This window comes from Protopterus annectens, chromosome 2.part0 (assembly GCF_019279795.1).
Source record: "Protopterus annectens isolate FY-2018-M chromosome 2.part0, PAN1.0, whole genome shotgun sequence".
NCBI lineage: Eukaryota > Metazoa > Chordata > Ceratodontiformes > Protopteridae > Protopterus > Protopterus annectens.
In genome coordinates, this window is record NC_056728.1 from 607373942 (window position 1) to 607396861 (window position 22920).

Consider the following 22920-nt stretch of genomic DNA (forward strand, 5'->3'; position numbering starts at 1 on the left):
GCACAGAGCCTTTTTTTTATTTTGCTTGAAACAGTACAAAGAAACAGGTACAGCAAACTATTAAGATCAGATGAGTAAAACTGAGTAAAAAGCAGAAACAGAAAAACAGGAAGGCAGGAATTTTTACAGTTTCAACAAAAGTCTTTTTATTAAGTTGCAACAAAAAAGAACATCAAGGAAAATCCAACTCAAGTATAAAGACAGGCATTTGTAAAGTTTTACCTGCTTCAGTAAAGGAATAAGATGTAGGTAACAGTTGTTACTAATTCCAGGCCCAGGAATGAAACAATGTGAAACTGGACCAAACTAAAGCTAAGTGCTATACACTCCCTCTGAAAGCAACAAAAACTGGAAAAAAAGGCAAAGAAAAACTCGCTACTGGCCTCAAAGCTCAGGAAATTACTCTAAATAACCACGTGGAACAAAGAGTAGAGAAAAACAGCAGAGCTTCCTTCCCCCCAACGGGGCAAGCTGGACAAAACTGCAAAACACGAAACCAAAAGGGCTACTAACACAAAAGGAAAAACTCACAACTCTGGAGGAACCACAGCCAAACAAGCTCAATACTCCCACTGGACTGCAAAGTAGCAGCAATTCCAGCAAAAAAGCAGGCGACTTAGTTTTTCTTTTTTTCAAAAAAGCTATAAAGAATCAGCAACAACACTTATAAATGTGAAATAGTAAAGCTACAGCTTACACAGAAGAATTTGCTACAAATACAGTCAAATGTAACTAACAAACACAACCAAAAAGTATAATAAAGCAAATATGAAAAAGTAAAAACTAGTAAAAAGCAGGAAAGGAAGAGAACTTTTTTACTTTTTTCTTTTTCACAAAATCTGGAAAAAAAACAGGTACAGTAAACCAAGTCAAATGCTATCTCTCCAGCAGGGAGCAGCAGAAATATAACTGCTAGGTACAGTCAAATAAACAGCAAAGGATGATAGAGCCTCATTAACTTAAAAAGGCTAAAACAGCTCTGGGCAAACAAAAAACTTAGCTAAATACTGTTGCTAGGTATTCAGATGGAAAAAGCACAAAGAAATATAACCAGTATCAAGAAAACAGCAACTCAGAAACTGACCAACTGGTAAACCTCTGCTGGCCAATTGAGTCTTAAAAAAGTAAAAACAGCAGCTCAACTTTATACCTAAACTAGTAAAAACAAGCCAGAAACTGGCCATTTACTTTTTTTTTTTTTTTAGTTAGAATAACAAACAAAACCAGTACAGCAGCAACAAACAGCTTCCTACTCCCACTGGTAAGTTTAGGCACACTTTCCTATCTGCTGGCCTCTGTCCTTCAGTGATGTGAATGTTCGCTGAAGTGAATGTTCAATGATTTTAGTTCAATGTATGGAGGTTTGCTAAAGTGAACCTGCACTGAATAATACAGATCTCTTCTCTAGAACTTTAGAACTTTATCTCATCTTTTTCTTTCTAGCAAAATAGTGTAAGTTTGCCTGGTCCCCCTCTTGCTTTCTAATACACTCTCAGTCTTTTTGCCACAGTAATACTCATATCGCCGCTCATCTTATTAACCTGGCTGGCCTATTTATGCGCTAGTAGCATTCCCCTTTATGGTCACCTCCTTTAATTTCCTGGTCTTTTTTTCTCTTCACTAAACAGGAAAAAGTGTTTGGAAGCAGGGGTTCATTGTTAGAGTAGCATAATAAACTTGAAAACATTTGTTATTCTTGTAATAGGTGCCATCCATAATACTAAAAAATAGGAGGAATTCATGTACAGTGGAATTCAGGTTCACTATGACACACACCCTCAATGAAGGGAAAACACACCACATTCAGTGACGCTTGCAATTTACCCTTCTCTGCCTCTTTACTGCTCTAAATACTTTAAGTAATTGTAGTAGCTATTTTTGTATCCTATCTCACAGAGCTTGGATATTAAGAACATTGCCACAGCCAAGACTCCATGTACAGAGCACATGTATTGTTTACCTATGTTTTACTAATGCAATCTCACTTTGTTAGCTGCCTTCATATTTTAGCATCCTTAAGTATGCAGTGGTACATCAGTATGTGTCTTACTGCTCCCACTATGCAGAGGTTGTCTTATCGCTAGTTTACAGTAGCATACTTTCACTTTTAGTTTCTGTCTTTTAACAGCCATAACAAAACTTTGACATTTGTTTACTGTTGTTGGGCTGCTGTGCAGAATCACTAGGTTTCAGAAGGCCCAGACCCCTGTGTAGGTTGCTTTCATGCTTAAGCATCCTTTAGCACCCAGTGGTACTTCAGTGCAGTTGTACTGCTCCCCATCATTTACAGTTTTCCTTATCATTAGCTTACTGTGCTGTACCTTCACTTTTAGCTTCTCTCTTTTATCAGCCACAATAAGACTCTGCCTCAGGCCATTTGATTACCCTTGTTGGACTGAGTGAGCACAATCTCTTGATATGAGAAGGTCCAAACTGATTTTCTCCCACTAACTTGGGAGATGTGACCCGCACTGCTCTCCACCCCAGTCCACACATTTAACGCCCCTGCTCTCCTCTCACTTTGTAATGACATCATAATCTTCCTTAAAGACACAATTACATATCAGGACAATTTCCACTCATTCAACAACCCCATACAATCCATTACAATAGTATAACCTACTTAAAAACCATATAGATCACCATTCTACCTCATAGAGCACTCATATAGAGCTCCCCCCAGGAATGTTCAACACAGGAGAACTAGCCATTTCCCACTACTTCTAGGGTCTGTATATTCCTCCCAGGCATCTCTCAGATAAAATTTGTCCATCCTGATTATTCCACCTCTCATGAAAGTTTAAACCAAGTGTAGACATTAATAGAGTAAGAAAATACTGGCTTATGTCCGACTGCTATTATAATAATTTATTGTAAGACAGTAGAGCCAGTGTCTCCCACACCAAGCTGGTCTTAACCTTACTAATAAACAATACATTAAATGCACTGTTTCTGTTGTAGCTTCTAATAAGTTTCCGTTTATTCAGTTGAGCAGCTGTCTCCCAGAACTATTCTCCCTAGTCACCGACGAGACTTATACTTTATTTCATTTTATTTCTCCCTGAAACTAAGCAGATCTTTAGAGACACAGCGAGCAGTAACCCTGTAACCAGTCTGATAAAAACAGCCCAAAGAGTAAAAAATATTTAACATTAGCTTTTGATTTCACTTTTGTACACTACTATAGCTCAAGACCCGACTCTTCTCTTGCGACTAGCCCAGCTCTGCTCAGCCTGCCCTACTGAGACACACTATGCTTAGCTTTGCTATTTTTCCACCCAGCCCCCATACTATAAACTCTATTGGCTAAAACATATAACTTGACTCTTCATTACCCATAGCAGCCAATATAGCCAACCAATCAAACCTAAACCATAATCAATTAATTACAAATCAGAAAGCGACATCCTTTTTTTTGTACCCTTATCTTATCAACTCCCCAACCTAATAGGTGCATCCCAATATTTTTTGTAGTTTTCTTGCTCCCATTTCCTCTGTATACTTTTCTATATAATGAATTCACACCTCCCAACATGCATAGACATCTACTTCCCTTAATAGGAACTTTAGTCATCCTATGATAATCAACTACTAATGAATCATTCCCTACCTATATTTAAAAAAAGTCTCCCACAAAAACCTTCTTGCCGCTTGTCCATAAATATGACTCCAGAATCTGTCCATCCCTCTTCAACAATGACAACATCATACAAAAAAAATATATATTACTAACCAACACCAAATATGAAACTCCACACTGCAGAAACAAAAACACTAAAACTACTTCTCCATAACCTCAAAAACTCCAGCAGCCACCCCAGTAAACTAATAGATAGCAAAGATAACAGCCCAATTCTGGCCCAGCACTAAGCCCGACTAAACAAACCCAACAACCAACCCACCAAAGCCCCCTGCATAAAAAGTCCTCTTCTCAACAATCCTTTAAAACACAACAAACTCCAATTTCTTGTTCTGGCCTACAACTATATAATCTTTATCCCTACAGCATCTGTAATAAGATATCAGAGCTTCATGCATGGATTGAATTCTATCACCCACCCATCTATTTATTACTGAAACTTGGTTAAAATGTGAAGTTAAAGATTAATAAATCATTCCTCCCAGTTATACCATTGTTAGGAAAGACCAACTAGGTAAATGGGCTGGGGATCAGATAATCATCTCTCAAGTCACTTTATAAATCTATACCCACTGTGATGACCATGCTCTGGCCCAGCAATCAAGGAGCCTCAATCCTCACCACTAACACCAGGGAGGTCGTCTCCTAGAGGAGGAAAGGATAACTAATACACACAGTAAAGTACAATTTCCTTTAAGTGCACACAGAGATCACAGCCAGTCTGGGGCTGGCTGCTTCCTTGCTCACCAGGTCCCTAATAAGACTCCCCACTGGCACAGCTATAGGCTCCAGGTCTCAGCCTAACTGGGCAAGCTAGGACCTTCAGTACCCTCTCTTTCCAACCAGTGCTTCGTGCCCCTGCCCAAGTAGCTGACACAACACACACACACTTTGAGATAAGTATTTATGCACTTTACAGACACTCCCAGGAAAGGCTGACACAGATTCTCCAGCTGTGCCCCTTTACCCAGACTATACTGTAGTAATTACTGCCACCACCCAGTTAATAATATCAGCTACTAAAAGGCCCTTAAAAGGGTGTCCAATTATTACTGTGCAATATTAATATCCAATGGTAATGTGACTATACAGTCTAAGGCTTATTGGCAGGGCTTAGACAGTAAACTCTATAAGTATATAATGTACTCTAAAGCAAACTTCATCTCTACTCAAAGCAGCCACAGGTAGAAGGTTTTAAAAATATTTAATAATAGATAATTAAAACAAAAGACAAAACTACTACACCACAGAGATATCTAAGTGTTCACAGATCACACAGAAACTTAAAATAATACAATAGTACAGGTCTGGTTTCAAAGGAAAATACCTAATTAATCTTTACTAGCTTTAACTATTCCTACAAGATATCACAGTGATACAAACTTACATGTGAGCATAAGCAGAGTGCTGATAAGTTAGATGTCCAGATCAAAATGCTCAGGTCTTTTATGAGAAATAGAATTTAAATATTACTAACAAACATGTCTCTAAGATCCTCCCACAATTACATAATTTTTGACACTTAGGTTTTCCCAGTATTCATATTGTATCATCCTAACACCTGGTCTGAGTTCTCAGGCCACAAACTACATTATTTAGCAATCTAACCCCTCCTCAGAAACTTACAACGATACAAGACATTTCACATGTATATGCTAATAGAAACTAAAGCAATAAAAGCACCTTCCACATCTAAATTCTGGTCATAAACTTTAGACTTAAAACAATGGGCATGAAATCTTTATCCAGCCGCCCTCAGGCCGAATTCTAACATGAAAGGATACTACATGCTTCACTGGGCCAGTAGAGTGCAATGTTGTCACATATTTTGCAGTTCCACATTTCACAGTGTTTTCTTACATTTAAAAACACAAGCCTGTATTTTACATTTATTTATACAGTTGATAGAATTATATATTAAATTCTATTTGACTAGGCTGGCAGCCTTAGCCCATCTCTCTTCAATCGTCACACCCACCTCCCAACTATTCCACAATAGAGCCGTGACGAAATACTAATAGCGAAACTCTAGCTAAGCAATCAAGAAATACATAATCACTGTAGCTGTGTACATCCCTCTTTCCAAAAAACAACAAGACTACCAAAAACATATTTAGCTATTTATCATCTACTTTCAATCAAGAAATTGTCCTACTTGTGGACCTAAATATAGATTAGACCACTAACAAAACTAACTCTACTTCTCATACTATTAACCTCTATTATTTCACTGAGATGATCCAATAACTAACCCACTTTGACAAAGTATCCAAAAATAATTCATTCTAAACTGCATACTCTCAGCCAACCCTGAAAAAATGAAGCTAGCCAGCACTGTCCCAAATGCTCTTAGTTGTCATCACCCCACCTACGTCAACATAGACTACCAAAACCCCCCTCAAACCCCTATGCTTCAACTCTTTGGGAAAATTAACTAGTTTTGATAAATCCATATTTAATGACACACTTAAAAATGTGACTTGGGAGCCCTGAAATGTCTGCCTCTAGCTGAAGTTGTCACTTCAATAACTCCTTCCTAACCAAACTAAACCAACAAGCTACACTGAGACATAAAAGAGTCAAAATAAATTCAACCACATAGCAAACCCATCAAACTAAACAACTCATGCTAGACAGAGACAACACCTAGAAACATTGTCAAAAAACTAGGACCCAGTCCAACCAAAATACTCATCAATGCCTCAGAAACCATGCAAAGGTATAAATCTGTTATGATATAAAGAATTCCTTTCCAGAAACCAGACCACACATACAAAAACCCCCCAAAAGATTTTGGCAAAATTTTAAACAACTCCTAAAACCAGACAGAAAACCTACCCCAAATCCTTTTCCACCAGAAACCAGCAGAACATTGCAGACAGATTCAACAAATGCTTCATATCCAGTATTATGCCTAACTCAACAATAATAACCTGTGCCCACCCCACTTAACCCCCAGACTATGGGTCTAACTGAAAAGGCCAACAACCCAGAAGACCGACAATGAGATGCATGACACCAGAAGTCCGACAGTTGAAATAGCCAACCAATCAAATCTAAACCATAATCAATTAATCACAAATCAGAAAGTGACATTACATACTTTAACATCATGTCTGACAACTTTGTTACTAATATTATAAATGACATGAAACTATCTTAACTTACAACATTTTTTGTATATACTGCTGATAATCAATATCTATTATTGTATTAAAGCCAACAACCTGTAATGTTGTTTACTATTGCTGCAACTTTGTATCTCTATCATGTACATGATGTGGAAGTTTTCTCCCCAGGCATCCGTTGAAAAAGGACCTGCTTCCAGTCGGAATTTCCTGGTAAATAAATAAATAAATAGCCGACAACTATAAACCCAGACACGCAAAACACCGACAAGCAAGACAAGCAGTTCCGCACTGTAGTGCAATCTCGGAGTTGGTATATTAAAGTTATGGGGGGTGTGGGGTGTGGAGCCCCCCACAGGGTGGCAGGGGGGCAGAGCCCCCTGCTAGCTTCGTGAAAGTAAGTTCAGTCATTTTTTTTTGTAGTAAGTTGCTGTGTTTTGATTCTGAAGTGGCTGCTGATGTCTGTATCTGATGGTGTTGTGTTTTGTCGGGGTAAGGTTTGTCAGGAATTTGACTTGTCGGCTTTCTGCGTTGTCGGTGTTCTGGTGTTGGGTATTTCATTGTCAGTATTGTCAGCTTTCGACCTTCTCAGGTAGATCCCAGACCATAGCTCCTCACCCTAACTCAAAGAAAACAAACATCTGGACAAATACCATCAAAAAATACATTAAAAAAAATGGAACCCACAGAACTAGCTGACAACCTGCCATCCAAATACTTCATTATAGCCACTGACACCATTTGCAACCCTATCTATCCTAATTAATCAATTCATTACAAAAAATTACATCTCAGTCCTACAGAAAATAATCTCATTACACAAAGCTGGCACGTCCACTAAACTGTCAAACTATCACCTTATAGCAGTCCTTCTCTCCACTATCCAAAGTACTTGAAAAAGGCATGCATTAGCAACTCCCAGCCTTTTTATTTGATAACCAGTTACTTACACCTACACAACATGGCTTTTGACCCACCTCAGCACTGAAACGTCTCACTATATTTCCTGCCTGCCATTAATCAAAGTTAAAACTCAGGTAATTTTATCTCCATCTCTTTCCTAGACATGTCAGAAGCTTTCGGCACAGTCTCATGCCAACTACGCCTCCAAGGAATAAATCTTATAAGCCTTATAATTACCTCAACTAGTGCTTCTCCAGCTACCTAAACAACTGCATTCAGTCTGTAAAATGGAATTGCTCCTACTCCACATTCCTTCCAGTCACTACAGAAGTCCCCCAAGCCTCCATACTTGGGCCAGTACTTTTCAATATCTTCATTAATGACAGCACAATGATCAAAACTCACCACCATAATACAAGAGGCTGACAACTCAACTTTAAGTTTGCTCAGTCCCAAGTCTTCCCACCTTAGAGACCATCACACAGGAAGCATTCACCTCTAAGAAAACTAGCTAGATAAATCTCAGTTGCTCTTAAACCCCAACAAAATAAAACTAATCATTTTCCTTTCCAAAAACATGAATCAAAACATCACTGACTTTAATATCATTTACGTAAATAACACAAACATTGAAAACATCACCAACACAAATTACTAGGCATTATCATTAATAATAAGTTAACATTTGATCTGCACACTGACACTGCATTCATAAAGACACGCTGCAAACTAGGATCTCATTACATTGCTATGCACCTGCTAACTGATCATAGTAAAAGATAGCTGACACATCTCTTCTCTTTCTTACACTCCTACATGCCTCAACAGTATTCACAGATCTCAACTTTTTCACCAGACACAAACTAGAAGCACCTATAACAAAATTAGCAAATCCGCCTGCAGCGTCCCAAACTGCACCCACTACTGCATGGTACTCAGTACTTTCAAATGGCTTGAACATCTTCAAAACAGAATCTTCTCTCAACTACTCACAGCACACAAAATATTTAGCAGCCACTTAAAACTCCCTCACTGTCAAATCTCTCCAGTGGCATGTACTAAATAGAACCCTAAAATCATCAGAACTTAGTCTAACTGTTGTAATAAATCAAAAGATTATTATGGGGATTTTGTATTCTCTGTTGCCATCTCCAATCTATGGGACACATTTTAAAACTACATTAGGCTTTTAAATAACCTGCAACAATTCAAATCCACCTTAAAATATCACCTGACAACTAATAAACTAAACAATTGCACCACACCTACAGCTTGAAGTATGCAATCCTAACTTTGCCCACTATGAATACTAAACAAGTGTATTAATATAGCATTTTTTAATTTACTTACAATATCTTGAAAACATGTATTTCCTTAATCTGATATGCCTTGTAATTAATGTTTGTTGACTGTTTGCTTTGAAATACTTTGTAAATAATGTATGTTTTTCTTTTGAATTGTCCAAAATGTATTTCTATTCTTGTTTTCCAGCTTTTCTCCTTAGACCTACACTGAAAATTGGGATTTCAGTTCCCAGAAGGACTTTCCTGATAAACAAATGCAAATAAATCAATAAATATTTTACATCCATCTTATCTGTATTCAGTTATTTGCACTCCATTTGCCTATCATTTGCTGAAGTTCTTGTTCAGCGTCTTCCTGGAGTGCTGTATCATCTGCATACAGCAACTTTGTTGATCTGCTCGTTCCTTTAACCCATTTGTTAATGTAAAAGAACAAGTTCCCCCAATTAATCACAGCAAAAAAAAAAAAAAAAGAAATCGACTGAAGGCAATATACCAAAATGTTAAACCATAAATTTTATTATGCATGAGTTAAGCTCTTTCATCCTTTCAACGTGTAGGACTTCATCAGGACTTCATCAGAAATGTTTTTATCTCATATTTAGCTGGCCTGTAGGCTTTAAGTTGATTCCCAACTTTGTGATAAGAAAATGATGGCCTGATTCATAATCAGCTCCAGTCTTTTTTTATTTCTGAGTGTAGTGAGTGTGTCTGTCTTTGATCGGAAAGTATATAGTCAGTCTGATTTTGTTGTTGACCATGGTGTGATATCCATGTAAAGCCATTTCTTATATTGTTGAATGAGACCATTTGCTACGACTAGTGAAATAACTTAGCAGAATTATACTAGTCTGTTACTAGTCTATGTCTTGGTTCCTTAATGAAATATCAACATTTGTAATATTGAGTGTTAACATAGAAAATAAAAGACCAAAAATGCAGGAGATCGAATATTGGAAATCACTCTTCTCATTTAAACTTGTTTTTTTTTTGGTTGGGGGGGGGGGCTAAGATCCCCTGAACTTCCCTAATGTGGGGATGGGCAAGTTCCTATACCTCTCAACTTATGTATACCTACTCCAAGATTGCAATACCACAGAGAAAAGGGAATATTCCAAGAAATGTCCATCTCAGACTTGGTATATGCAAGTCCATTTTTTCAGCCATGCAGTCACCATATTTCAGGACTCACTGAAATGTGTTCTGACATTTCAGATGATTAACCTATATCCAGCTTCATTTTGCATTTCAAGGCCAAACTTGATCACTATACCAATTTCTCCCTGACTACCATCTTTAATGTTCCAGTCATTTACAATAAATATACCAGCTGGGCCGCTACAAGGCCATAGTGAAGTAGGTTGTCTACCTCAGTGAAACTGTGAGCTACTCCTGGGAGGGGAGCCCAAAATTGGAAGTTCATGGCAGAGAGCTCAAATTAAACACAATCCATGAGAGAAGGTAGTGGTAATTCCAGCATTCTGCCAAGAAAACCCCATGCTAGAAAAAAAAAAGGCAACCAGACGCATATTGAAATGACACCGGCTCAGGAGACCCTAAGGCCTGAAGGTGCCTAGCATACTGCTGAGGAAACAACAGAAAAGAAGCAGTGTTAGCGTACATGAGGTGAACGGAGTAAAGCTGAGAGAAAAGATGCACCTGCTGACGTACTCAGAGAAGAAAACAAAGTCTGGTGCTGTAAATACCTTTATACCACAGGATGATGGAACATAACAATTATGAGTCAGGTTCGATGATGTGGTTAAAGATGAGATGTCAAAAATGAACAACGGTATAATAGGAATTATACATATTAAGGCAATAGTAACCTCAGATTGAGTACAATTTAACAAAAAGATAAACGTGACATTTATAGTTTATAAGGTCTTCAGACCCACCCACTTTTCTTTGTTGTTTTGCCTTTTCAGAGGAGGCAATAAACAACTGTCAGGTGAAGTGTCTGCTTTTATGCTGTTGATTTTCCCCTGTTTTTAATTTTAGTCTATTTGTTTATACCTATTAAATAGTGCATATAGAAATGACCTTTGTCTGTGTCTTCTGGCTCAGACTTCATGTTAATGATGGTAGGGCACGCAGATATATTTTAGAAATATCATATGCACTGCAACTTTAGAAAAAGTGTGGAATGCACGGTGTTCTTATTGAAACTATCATGACTGCAATTTTGTACTTTGAAACTATGCAACTAAATTTACAAAAATCTGAATATGCTGTTGTGGTATCTCAGAGATGGATTTACTTCTAAACCTCAAAATCCCATATAATCGAAACTCATTTTCATGAGAAGAAAATCATGAAACCTTGAATACCCAAACAGTGAATTTTTCGCAGGGTAAGTAAACACTTGCCCAAACCTAAACAAAACACACACTGTAGTAAATAAAACCCATCTAGATGGGGGCCTACACCCCCACACTCCAATGTGGGGGGCGGTTGTTCCCCCCACATCCCCATACTTGTATATACAAACTCAGGGATCACACTACAATGGAGAATACGGCATGTTGGGCAAGTGTTTACTTACCTTGGGAAAAGTTCGCCATTAGGGTATTCAAGGTTTCATCTCGCGAAAATTAGTTTCAATTATATGGGATTTCGAACTTCAGAAGGGCATCCCTCAGAGATATGTTTTTATATAAATAGATATAGACACAAATATAGATATAGGAATAGACCTTGACATTGATATAGAGACAGAGATATAGATATAGGTATAGCTACAGATATAGATATAGATGTAGATATAAGACGTAGGTTTGTCGAGTCGTAATCTTCCACATCTAGTGCAGAGGTGGAGAAGCACCACCCTATAAAATTATTTAATAGCATTACAGTAAATTTTGAGATTCACTTAATTCTTTGACATTTGTACTTGATTTTTTATTGTTGTGAAATTCACATTTACAGGTCTCATTTGCAATATGGAGCCACTGTGTGTGTTAAGGAAACTGATATGCAAGGGATCTTCTGGGTGAGCACTGCCAAAAATGCTATGTGTTTTTGTATTCTAGAAAAGACATCTACAGCTAAACTATTGCCGTTATTAAGTAAGCTGACTTGTTTGACATTGGCATTCAGTGCAAATACGTATTTAACCAAAGCTTTGTAGAGTAGAAAGGAAAAGGAGAGTTTGACTTGCCCTATCCAGTTTTAAGCTAAATGCCCCATGTTATATTACAGGATAATGATCAGGAATGAAATTCATCTTTCATAGTCCCCCTAAACAATGTTTAAAATGAATAACTCTGCAAAGTGTTACTTTCCTTTCCAAGTAAAACAGAAATGTAACATTTCTCAATATTTGCTCATTTCTTACAAATTTGGAATGCTTTATCTGCTACCATATAACCATAAATTATTATTTATATTTATTTATTCCAGTTTGGTGACCGGGGAGGTCCACTGAGCTCGAGTGCCCATTTTCAGTGGAGGCCCGGGAATTCCATGTACACATCTGCTTTTTTTTAAAATTTGACACATGCTAAGACTTATCAGCTCTCTAATGACAGTCCTAATGTTTTACTGTTCTACTACATGTTTGTCTCGGCTTCCTGCTTGTTTGTTAGTGGTAGCACTGACATAACATTTTAAGTATTTCTTTTTCAAGCTGAGTGTCCCAAGGTTCATTTATATTATATCAGTACTGAAGTGTTCTTTAAACCACACTGCTTGGTGCACACTTGCTCTAAATGAGTAATTAATGAAGTTCTTCCCATAGTCCTGGGTATGATTAATTTACATTTCTTTCACAAAACTGTATAACTGTAATCCAGGGATCTCAAACTTGCAATCCTGGGGCCTGCAGCAGCCCTCAAACCATATCTCTGTTTGATAGAGGCTACTACACAACTCTACATTCTTAGTGGAACTGAACAAGCTTTGCTTTTGTTTTGGAGATAGTGGTCATCTGCTGAGTGTACTGATCCTCATGGTCATCTGAGTTTGAGATGTCCTAATCTAATCATTTACTTAACCAGGCATTGCCACAGGGCAGACCATACAAAGAAGCATCTTCACCTAGTGGGTCTGCCTAGTTTCTAGAAACTAGAATTCCAGTCTGCAAAACATTAAAACAACCTTTGACTTCAAATATAATTACAGCTAAGGTAGCTTTTCTTCCTGGGCATCTGATGAAAAGGGATCCTCTTGGCCCAGTTGGACTTTCCCAATAAACGAATGCAAAAAATAGAAAGAAAGAAAGAAAATGAAAAAGTGCACCATTTTCGTTTAAAAAGAATAACTTTTTTCATAAATGTTTTGGTTGCCTACAGCAATCATCCTCCATTAGCTTGTATATATTTGTGGATTAAGAGAGGAACAGAAAATTTTCCATTGTACAGGTTGATAAAAGGATTTCAAAGCTGTTACAGAATTCTATATGCATTTCCCCAGCAGGTATGCCATAAAATTAGCATATGCTACACAGAGCTCAGGTTTTGTTTATACAGTTAATAGAGGACAAACATCCATATGTGGAAAAGTAACTAAGTTTAGAAATGATTTTGTCCACTCTTTGTGCAGAGTTAGGGGAAACTGTCTGCAAAGAGCTCTACTTCCAACAATACAGAAAGGTCTAGAGCCACTTTGCCCTTGCTCTAAGTCAAATTATAAAAGACAGTTGTTGACTGGAAGCTGATGCGATAAAATGCCTGGTGATCATGTGACTTAATATACATTAAGCAGAGCTGGCATCATTGAACCAATATAGTAGTGAGCCTAGCAACATTACCTGCAGGATAATGGCACATGTTTTGCAAACTATTGCTTTGAGTTCTTGCTAAATTGCTCATATTCAATAGTACGTAATGAGATCCACTTAAAAAAAATAAATAAATAAAAAAGATGGATTCCAGCTTTTGGATGTATACATTTATGATCACCTGAATAATAACAGTGGTGGAAGCCACGAGATGCAGATTAGTAGAGGGGTCATGTGAGATATTTAGCCAGGAAATGCTGAAGGAAGAACTTGTGTCTAATCCAGTCTAAATTTGCATCTCTGCTGGTCCCATGTAGTACATTTGCTATTAAGTGATTTTCTGTGTTGCATTCCTTTAAGGAAATACAATCATGACCTGAAGTTCCTGACAGAATTAGAGCTGTACTGAAATGTAATGGTTGGAAATAAATGGTGAGCAACAATGGACCAGTGCCAGAAAGCAGTATTAAGGTGGAATATTTATTGTGAAAACAAACCTTTGAAACAAAAGACACCAGACAACAGCAGCACTCAGGAGGTACTAACTTGAAGACATTGTGGCATAGAAGGAGCACTTCTGATATTTGACATCCAAGTAAGACAAGGCCATGAAAAGTAATTATTTAGATTGTCGCAGGCCTCTAAATTGCTCCTGTGACTGCATTAGTCTGAAGTAATTACTGCTGTCATTTACTATGCCAGAATCATGTCTGCATGGTTGAGTAGCAATCATAGACCATAAAAAGACTCCCTGCCTAAGAAATATGGTGCTTTTTTTAACTATGTTGGACTTTTATATGCATTCACAATATTAAACAAGTTCTAAGTGGTGCAATAAAATTGAATTTGGTTCCATACATATAAAGCGGGAAGATATGTTTTGTAGTGGTGCTAGAACAGCAACAAGAGTAGATCCCTGACTGTTATAGGAACAAGAAGTCATAAATTAAAACAATCACATAAATTAACAATTTCTTCCCAATCTGCAAGATACTACAGGAATGTATATCTTTATAATGATGTAAAAGGGAAACAAGTCCAAAACAATGACAACCTGAGGTTTTAATCATTATTAAAGTGCACATACACACATACCTTTTTCACATTATGACCCACTTCATAGCTATTGAATGACTTTGGTAAAACAGGCTGTTACTGCCAAGTCTGCTGACTAATTAATTGGTATTTAATCTAAAGCAAAGTCAGCAGCAGTGGATAACACTTTGAAATTGCTGAACAATCTAACCGTCATGCTACGTGTAATGGATGACTTTCACCGATAACAGATAAGACAGAGGTGAGTGGGTTGCAGCAGAGAATAATATCCAATGTCAAAGAACTTTATCTTCTTCATATGGAGAATAAAAATTTTATCTAGGAAACATAATGCAAATAAACTAAAGCATATGGAAGAGGACATTACTGGGATTCTTGACAGAGGGCCCTCATCGTGGGTTAAAGCTAGAAAAGGAGGTACACAAGTGGTTGAAACTATATGCCATGCAGCAAACAAACTCATAGAATACAGACAAAAGAAGCTAAAAGAAAAAGAGAAAGGCAATTTCCTGCATACAGCAAGTGTCTCAACTTTAGAGTGACTAAGAGGTGCTTTTTTAATGAAGGGAAAGGAAATAACAAACCTTAATATGTCATGGTTCTTCTTAAAGCAGTCCACTAGGTTTGTGTTTAGAGTCACTGAGAAGCTATACAAAGCTATTTCTGCCTTTAATTGTCAAGCCTGTGATACTTTTACAAAACCTCAAGAGACGGATGTAACCAACAGTCCTTACATTTCAAGGACACCAAATAAAAAGCACAGTATCCCAAAGCCCTTTCCTTTCTTTATTGACTTCTTATAGTGAGTGTTCTACATTTAAATGCCACCCCATCTCCTGGGTCTACCTCCTGCTTCATTACACCTGTTCAATGTCAGATAAGAGGTCTGAGAGGGATAGCCCATGAAGATGCAGTATTATCAGTCATGGATGAAGGGAAATGTGCCAACCATAGTTCACAAACTCAAATCACATGGGGAATAATTGCAACCCTTCTCCTCTAACATAGGATCACAATCTCCCATACTGGGCTGAGATGAAACATAAATTCCCACTTTGAGGTGTTGCAGTCTCAGAGCTGATGCATTAATTCAGTCTTCCGATGGAGGACAGTATCTGCACATTAAAAATGTGAATACCCATCCGTCACTGTCTCTGGGCATGCTTTGTATATTTATATTTTACTTGTATCCAACAAGTTGGTCAATGTGTTTATCGTTAATCAATTACATCCATTTCATTTATGTCAGTATCATGAACTCTAATGGTTTCAGGCCAGCAGTACACTCTTGATATTATTTTTTTTTTTAGTTCAGCTCATATATTAATGATACAACAACATTCACAATACAGGTCTCATGCTGCATAGGTAAGTACATTTATTTACTTAGTACTAGTATATGGATTTCCTTTCTTAATTTTCACAGTGCTTTTTTCAGCTGCATATTGTCCAGCTAGCCTTCTTTCACTATACTTTGAAATGCTCTAGGTTGAGTTTATTTGTGTGCAATCACAAAACAATCAACCGACCCTTTTCTTATTTCAGTTCTGCTTCCAGTATGCAGGGTTTGGACATCAACACTGACAATGGCTTCAACTTCATTGATTATGTATGTCAGAGTGCCAGTCTCTCTCATACTGTTGCAGGACTGGAGATGACCCAATAAGAAAGGGGAATTCAGAGCAGTCCCAATTCAGAATGGATCAGCTACTGAATCTATGGTGCTTGCTATGAGTGAATTATGCAGCTGTCAGCCACATCAATGCCAGGGAACCACATCTGGCTCTGGAGCTGGTATTATAAGCTCACTATGACAGATTATTAGTAAAAAGATTGTATTTTTTACTAATCTCTTTATTATAATTTAGCTGTACTTTATATCTTCTCTTAAGACATGTTATATACTAACACTGCCTTTCCTTTCCTTTCCTCTCTCATCAAAAATCACTATTCTTTTCATCAAAAACATTCTCTCTTTCCAAATTATAGTAACTACAACAAGCTTTTTCATTTTTTTTTCTGTGCTTATAAATATTTTGTTTGTTTATATTATTACTTTTGGTCTGTACAACTCTGGAGATTTTCTCCTTGGATCTCCAGTGAAAATGGGCTGCTGGCTCAGTTGGACCGACCTGGTTAACAAATGTCCAATAAATAAATAAAAATAAATAAATAAATAAATGGTAGAAAATATTATTAGCTTATTTTTAGTGTGTGTGTGTGTGTTATTTGTTAATAACTATTCTCCTGTTTTGTGTAGTTAGGATGCAAAGTACACTATTTGTAGGTGTAACCTTCCTTACCCCATTACAGTTCAGTGGGGATGATGATAATCCATCACATAGTTGTAATGTAATTTGTGTTAGTTGTTTAGTAGGTAGACCTAAGCAGTGATATTTCTCAGCATTCTGTCACAAACCATACAAAGTGTTTGCATTGTGTACTTTCTTTACCCAAGAGGTATTCTTACATTATTGTCTGGTTGCTGATTATCAAGAATTATCAAGAAAGAAACATCTTAATCTGTCAAGTTTAAGTGCCACACAATTTTGTATCTTCTCCTGACAGCATATATTATTTTTTTTTTCTATTTAAAAGTAATGTTTGGTTGTACTTCAATGCTTAGTAGACATTGCTTTTGTTAAGCACCCCTAAGTGCTGTTAAGATTGTGACTCGCTCTAGGTTTGTGGACAACAAGATTATCTTTTTTTCTGATTTTGGAATGTAATTGTGGCACTATATGACATGTATTATTATTTTTATTATTATCATCATTATTATGTTTGTACAAAAGCACCTTTAAACAAAACCATTAGGGCCACAGCACAGACAGCATTGTCACTGAGGAAGCTGTTTGTTACTGCTGCCATCCAGGATAGTGGCTGCATGGTCCCAGTCTCCACAAAAATGATAGTGGCTCCCAATTAACTGTACAGTGCAATTTAAGGAATTTTTCTGTTAAATTGTAGTTTTTCTCCAGCAGGAACAATTGTGGTACAGATAAGTATAGCGGAGCTATGTGTGTGTGTGTGTGTGTGTGTGTGTGTGTGTGTGTGTGTGTGTGTGTGTGTGTATATGCATGCATGTCTGTGTGTGTGTCTGTGTGTGTGTGTGTGTGTGTGTGTGTGTGCATGTGTGTGCGTGTGTGTGTGTGTGTGTGTGTATGTGTGTGTCTATGTGAGTATGTGTGTGTGTGTGTGTGTGTGTGTGTGTGGACAAGTATGGGGCTGTCAATATTACCACAATGCATGGGCTGCAAGGGGAAAAAGTAGCATGATTAGGTTGAAGAGCATAGTATTTGATTCAGAGACATGCTAATGAATTGCTAATTAGGTGTTTCTCTGTGTGGCTTTACATGTCTGTGAATCACAGATTCCTTCTATAGTACTAATCAGCCAACCTGCTTTGGCCAACGAGTGTGGGTGAAGAAAATCTCTCTGAATCCTTACTGACCAGTATATTTTTGTCATTGAATGAGAGTTTTTTTACCAAGTAATCACTAACATATAACTTGAGAGTATGCAGGAAAAGGAATGAGAAATCTTTATCAAATGTACTGTTATTAAATATCAGTCATGGCTCATTACACTAAATTGATGGTTAATAAGTAAACCAGCAAGAGTCATACAACCATTGCACATTATGCATTCCTAAGTAAGTTATTTGTCAGCTTCGTATTTGCATTATCAGTTTCTCTCTTCTAAAGTCATTTATCTCCTTAATCAAGATTCTACATGACTGACAGTAAAGTTTCTGAAAGTAAGTAGAAAGTATGTGAATGATGCCACATGAAAAGCTCATATAATGTATTTATGTCTATTGTGTTTGCCTACAGCATTCCACATTTTTTTATTGGATGGCTTAGAAAATTCAGAGAAAAATATCATCAGATACTATTGTCATCTGTTGCTGTTGCTATGCCAATGGTACTGCCAATATGTTAATATATCTATAAATGTAACATTGAGCAAACCATTCCAGAGTAAGATGTCTATATAAAGTAAAGGACTTACAGCCATAATAAATTTCATTGTGTCTATATTCTTTAAGAACTCTTCATTTACTGCCTGTATTTGCTCTGCTGAAAATGAGCAGCTAATATTCTGAATAATCCTTTGGTCTTCAGTTGAGTTCATTTTCACATACTTCTCAAACAATGTTTTATTGCAGAGTATTTTCTGGAGGCTGACATCATTTGAAAAATTAAGGATCTAAATAAAAATAAAACAATAGTTAAAATATAAAAAGTAATTTCTGAAAGTTATAAACAGAAACATCTCTGACTTAAGATTCAATAAGATGCGGGCTATTCATGTAGAAACATTACGTCTCAAGATGTTTGTTTCTAAGTTCTTACTTCTCATTCTATTAAAGAAATAATTTTCATAAGCTGTCCAACAACAATTTATTTTGGTACTTAATGAACAGATAGTGTTAACATTTCTTGAACACAAACAAATAACAGTTTGTATAAGGAATACTTCTTTGTATCTTATTGCTTGTTTCAAATCTCTGGTGTAAAGATTCACACTAATTAAAACTGTACACACATGACAAATGAAGTTTGGCAACAAACTAAGTTGTCCTGGGACATCTTCATGGGGGGGGGGGGGGTTAGGTTAATATTAAAGTGGGTTGGGGAGGTGAAAGGGTTAACTGGAGGCAGGTATGGTTGAGAGGAAGTGAGATAGTGATGGGGAGGGGCTTAAGAAATTAGTCTAGTGTAGTTGGGTTAAGCAGTCACATTTTGGTGTGAACGTGCTAAGTGCAGGACCACGTCCATGACGACCGGAGGTAGGCTGGTGATCAGGTAGGCCTTGGGTTGGTTTGGAGAGTTGAGGGGTGAGTATGGGCCTTTGGCTGATTGGTAGGATTGGAATAGTTTAGAACATTAGTAGTTGTGACTGAATAGGGGATTGAATTTCCAATTGGGGGAGAGACTTGCTGTCACTTGGTAGGTTGAATGATGAAGGGAGTGGGTCCTGTATATTGTAGTGCATTGGAGCATTTTACCATGAGGGCTTTCATTCTAACGTAATTCTCATGTTAAAGCAGTAGTGCAGATTTCTTCCACTTAACATATCTGTCACCCAACTTGAGTACAAAAAAAAAAAAGATACATGTATACGTTTTGTATATGCAGGAGGTTTGTTATAGGCAGTTGGCTGGTCCGGGATGAAGTTTGTCTGATGAGGGGCTTACGGTGGCTGATGGCAAGTTGGGCCAGGACTTTGGTGACTTGGTGGAGTTGCTGTGTATGGCGGGTGACAGAATGAGCGTTGCTGTGGTGGTGTGCCTGTTTGGTCAGGGACTTGTACAGCTTTGAGTTCTTGCTGTCTTTGTGCTGTTTAGGTGCGAGTGTGGTTGAGCTGTCTGTGTTGCTCCTCTTGGGCAGTGCTTCGCTCATCATACAATACCGGTTCTCTTTTCCTTGAGATTAGTCAATTGCTTACGGTTTTGGAGTCTGGTAGGTTGTTACTAGTGCTTGTTGAGAGTAAGAATGATGGTAGCGTTGGTTTATTCAGCCGCACTGTGTGTCTTGCCCCTGTTCGCAGCGGTTCTTTCGGGTCTTGGGTGGCTTTCCTTGTTGCTGAGTGGGTCAGCGATAGTTTGCGGTCAGAGGAGGCCAAAATGGCCACTTTGCAGGCGGTGAGCTCTGGGCGGGGGATGGAGGTGCTATGGGGCATGCGCGATTGGCGTCAACTATGAGACAGATAAGGTATGTCCCCTTCCTCCTTGATGGAGATAACAGCGGCTAAGTGCTTAGCATTGATATCAGTTTATTCTACAATAACTCAGCATCGCAGCTAGAAGGTTAATAAAAAAAAAAAGGTAGTTTATTGTGAAACTACTATCAGCTAACTAGTAGCGTTGTAAGGCAATATATAGGTGGTAAGACCATAAATGGGAGCTACAATCTTGTCATCCTGTGAAGTTGGGCAGTTGAGAGGCATTGGCGGGTCAGCATCAAAAAAAAAGGCAACGGGCTGATACTGTGGGCTTTCTGTCAGTGATCCCTGAGGAGTTTGGGCTTGTCAGCCTTGGTGGACACATGTTGGCTAGTTATTCTGGTAATTCTGAAATGCTGCGAGCAAGGTTGAAATGCGTTTGGTGTTTTGGAGGGATTGTTCCTCTGTTATTTTAGGCATTGCTAATTGGTTCTGGTATGAGCCAGCAGTTATTGTTTGGTATTCCAACAGTTGTTTGGTAGTTCACAGGAAATTACCCAAGGATGGGTGTGTGGATGTATATAGTTGCTTCGTATAGATCACGGAGTTAAGTATTGCCCTTTGCATTGTTTGCAAATGTGGGGGCGGCGCCACTGTTCTGAGGAATTTTCTGATTCAGGTTCACATCCGTGTTTTTGGTGGGGAGAGGGGCTTGCCAACATTCCCAGTCATGACGCCTAATTTTCCCCATGTGTTTATGCATTCGAACCAGGTTATGTGCATGGGGGAAGGTCAGGTGTCACACTGGGCACACAGCTGAACTGTGCCTTATTGCAAGGAATGGAGATGTGTGATGGTTGGTTGTGGCATCAACGATGGTCAGTGGGCAGCTGTTGGAGGAGTTTTGCCTGAGGTGTTGTTCCATAGTTGGGTATTCGGCTGGTCACTGGTGTCTCACTTTGGGGCCATCTGCTTTCTCGCCACTGACTGCATGGAGTTGGATCTATGGTTGATGTGATGGTTGGGGGAATGCGTTTGAAGCTCATTTGGGCCTATGTCTATTGTTCAAGAAGGAATAAAAAGGGAGGGGTGGGAGGAGTTGGGCTGTCCCAAGTTTGGTTTGGGTGGTTGTGGTTCACTGGGGGGGTTGTGGTGTTGGTGGTTGGGCTGTCCCAAGTTTGGTTTGGGTGGTTGCGGTTCACTGGGGGAGTTGTGGTGTTGGTGGTTTTCACCAGTTGGGGAGGCTGAGAGAACCGTGAATTTTCCTTTCGCAGGCTTTAGACGGAGTTTGTAGAGTTAATGGGGTAGTCCGTGCATGTGCGGGGGCGGTGAAGGAAGTGTGCCTGAAATACTTTAAATTACAACTCAATTACAGCTATCAGTTTGGGGTTTTCATGGGCTAGGAGGCCACCAGGAGTTGCTTCTTGCCACTCAGGCAAAAAAACGGTGGGGGGGGGTGACTTTCCTGTCTCAATTATATAAGAGGGTCTTGTTGCATTATTGTGCAGGACTGGATTGCTGCTGTTGGTGAGAAGTTGTATATTTTAGGCTTTCAATTGGGTTTGGGTTTCGCTGGTGAGGTTAGTTCGACATGTCTATTTTATGAAGTATGTTCCTATGAGGAAGCGGCAAGCTTCTGCCCAATGTAAGATGAGGTTTTATAGCAATATAATACAGCTATGACTGAAAATTGTTCTGTGATATAATTTATAGGGATTTCACTTCAGCATTTGACAGGGTCATACACAACTGCACTATGCAATAGGACAACTATGTTTTGATATTCTTTCCATAAGATGGATAGTGACAGACTGGGAATTGAGTTTAGGACTTCACTTACATGTGCTTTACGGGTGGTGAATGGCAATGTGGACGTTGGAATGGTTCGGAGGTGATGGGACATGTTGTTGTGCCTTGTGGGAGTGGAAGTATGTCAGGCTTCTTACTGTCCTAACAGGTGAGGGGGAGATGGCAGTTAATGACAGACATTTGAGCATCATACTTCATACCCTTCAAGAAGAGGGTACTTCTATGACAGTTTCAGCTGGTGACTTGATAGGCAAGGAGATCAAAGATGGTGGTAACGCAGTCTTGGGATCGGTCGGTGGCTTGAAGTAGGTGGTCCTATTAGGCGATGGTCGTGGCTGCAGTAAAGTTGTAGCTAGTTGAACGTCCTGGAGTGAGGTCACAGGTAGTGGTAACATTGAGGTTTGGGTTGGGATGGAAAAAAAAATGGCAAATAATATTTTGAGACTACACATAATAAAATCTATATATTATCCAGTCAGACTGAGAGATTTTTTTTTGGGGGGGGGGTGCTGAAGGCATTGGGGCTGCAGAACTCTATAGATAACAAAAAAAAAAATGTAAGCTTGGATTCGGTGTGCATAGGTTGAGTTTTCCATCTCTTCAGTCGAAGTCCTGCGATGGAGGTGAACGTCTAGGAGTGTACGTGTGGGATTGGAGTGGGTCCAACATTTCAGTGGTATCAATGTTGTA

The 22920-nt window shown here is 38.4% G+C and overlaps 1 protein-coding gene across 1 annotated transcript in view; it reads right to left on the reverse strand.

Moving 5' to 3' along the window:
• Positions 1-22920, reverse strand: part of LOC122792759 (phospholipid-transporting ATPase ABCA1-like) — a 2266772-nt gene that overhangs the window by 2052142 nt on the left and 191710 nt on the right. The window contains exon 5 of the mRNA XM_044060333.1: positions 18766-18963. Within this exon, the coding sequence (XP_043916268.1) occupies positions 18766-18963 (198 nt within the window). The remainder of the gene's footprint in view (positions 1-18765; positions 18964-22920) is intronic.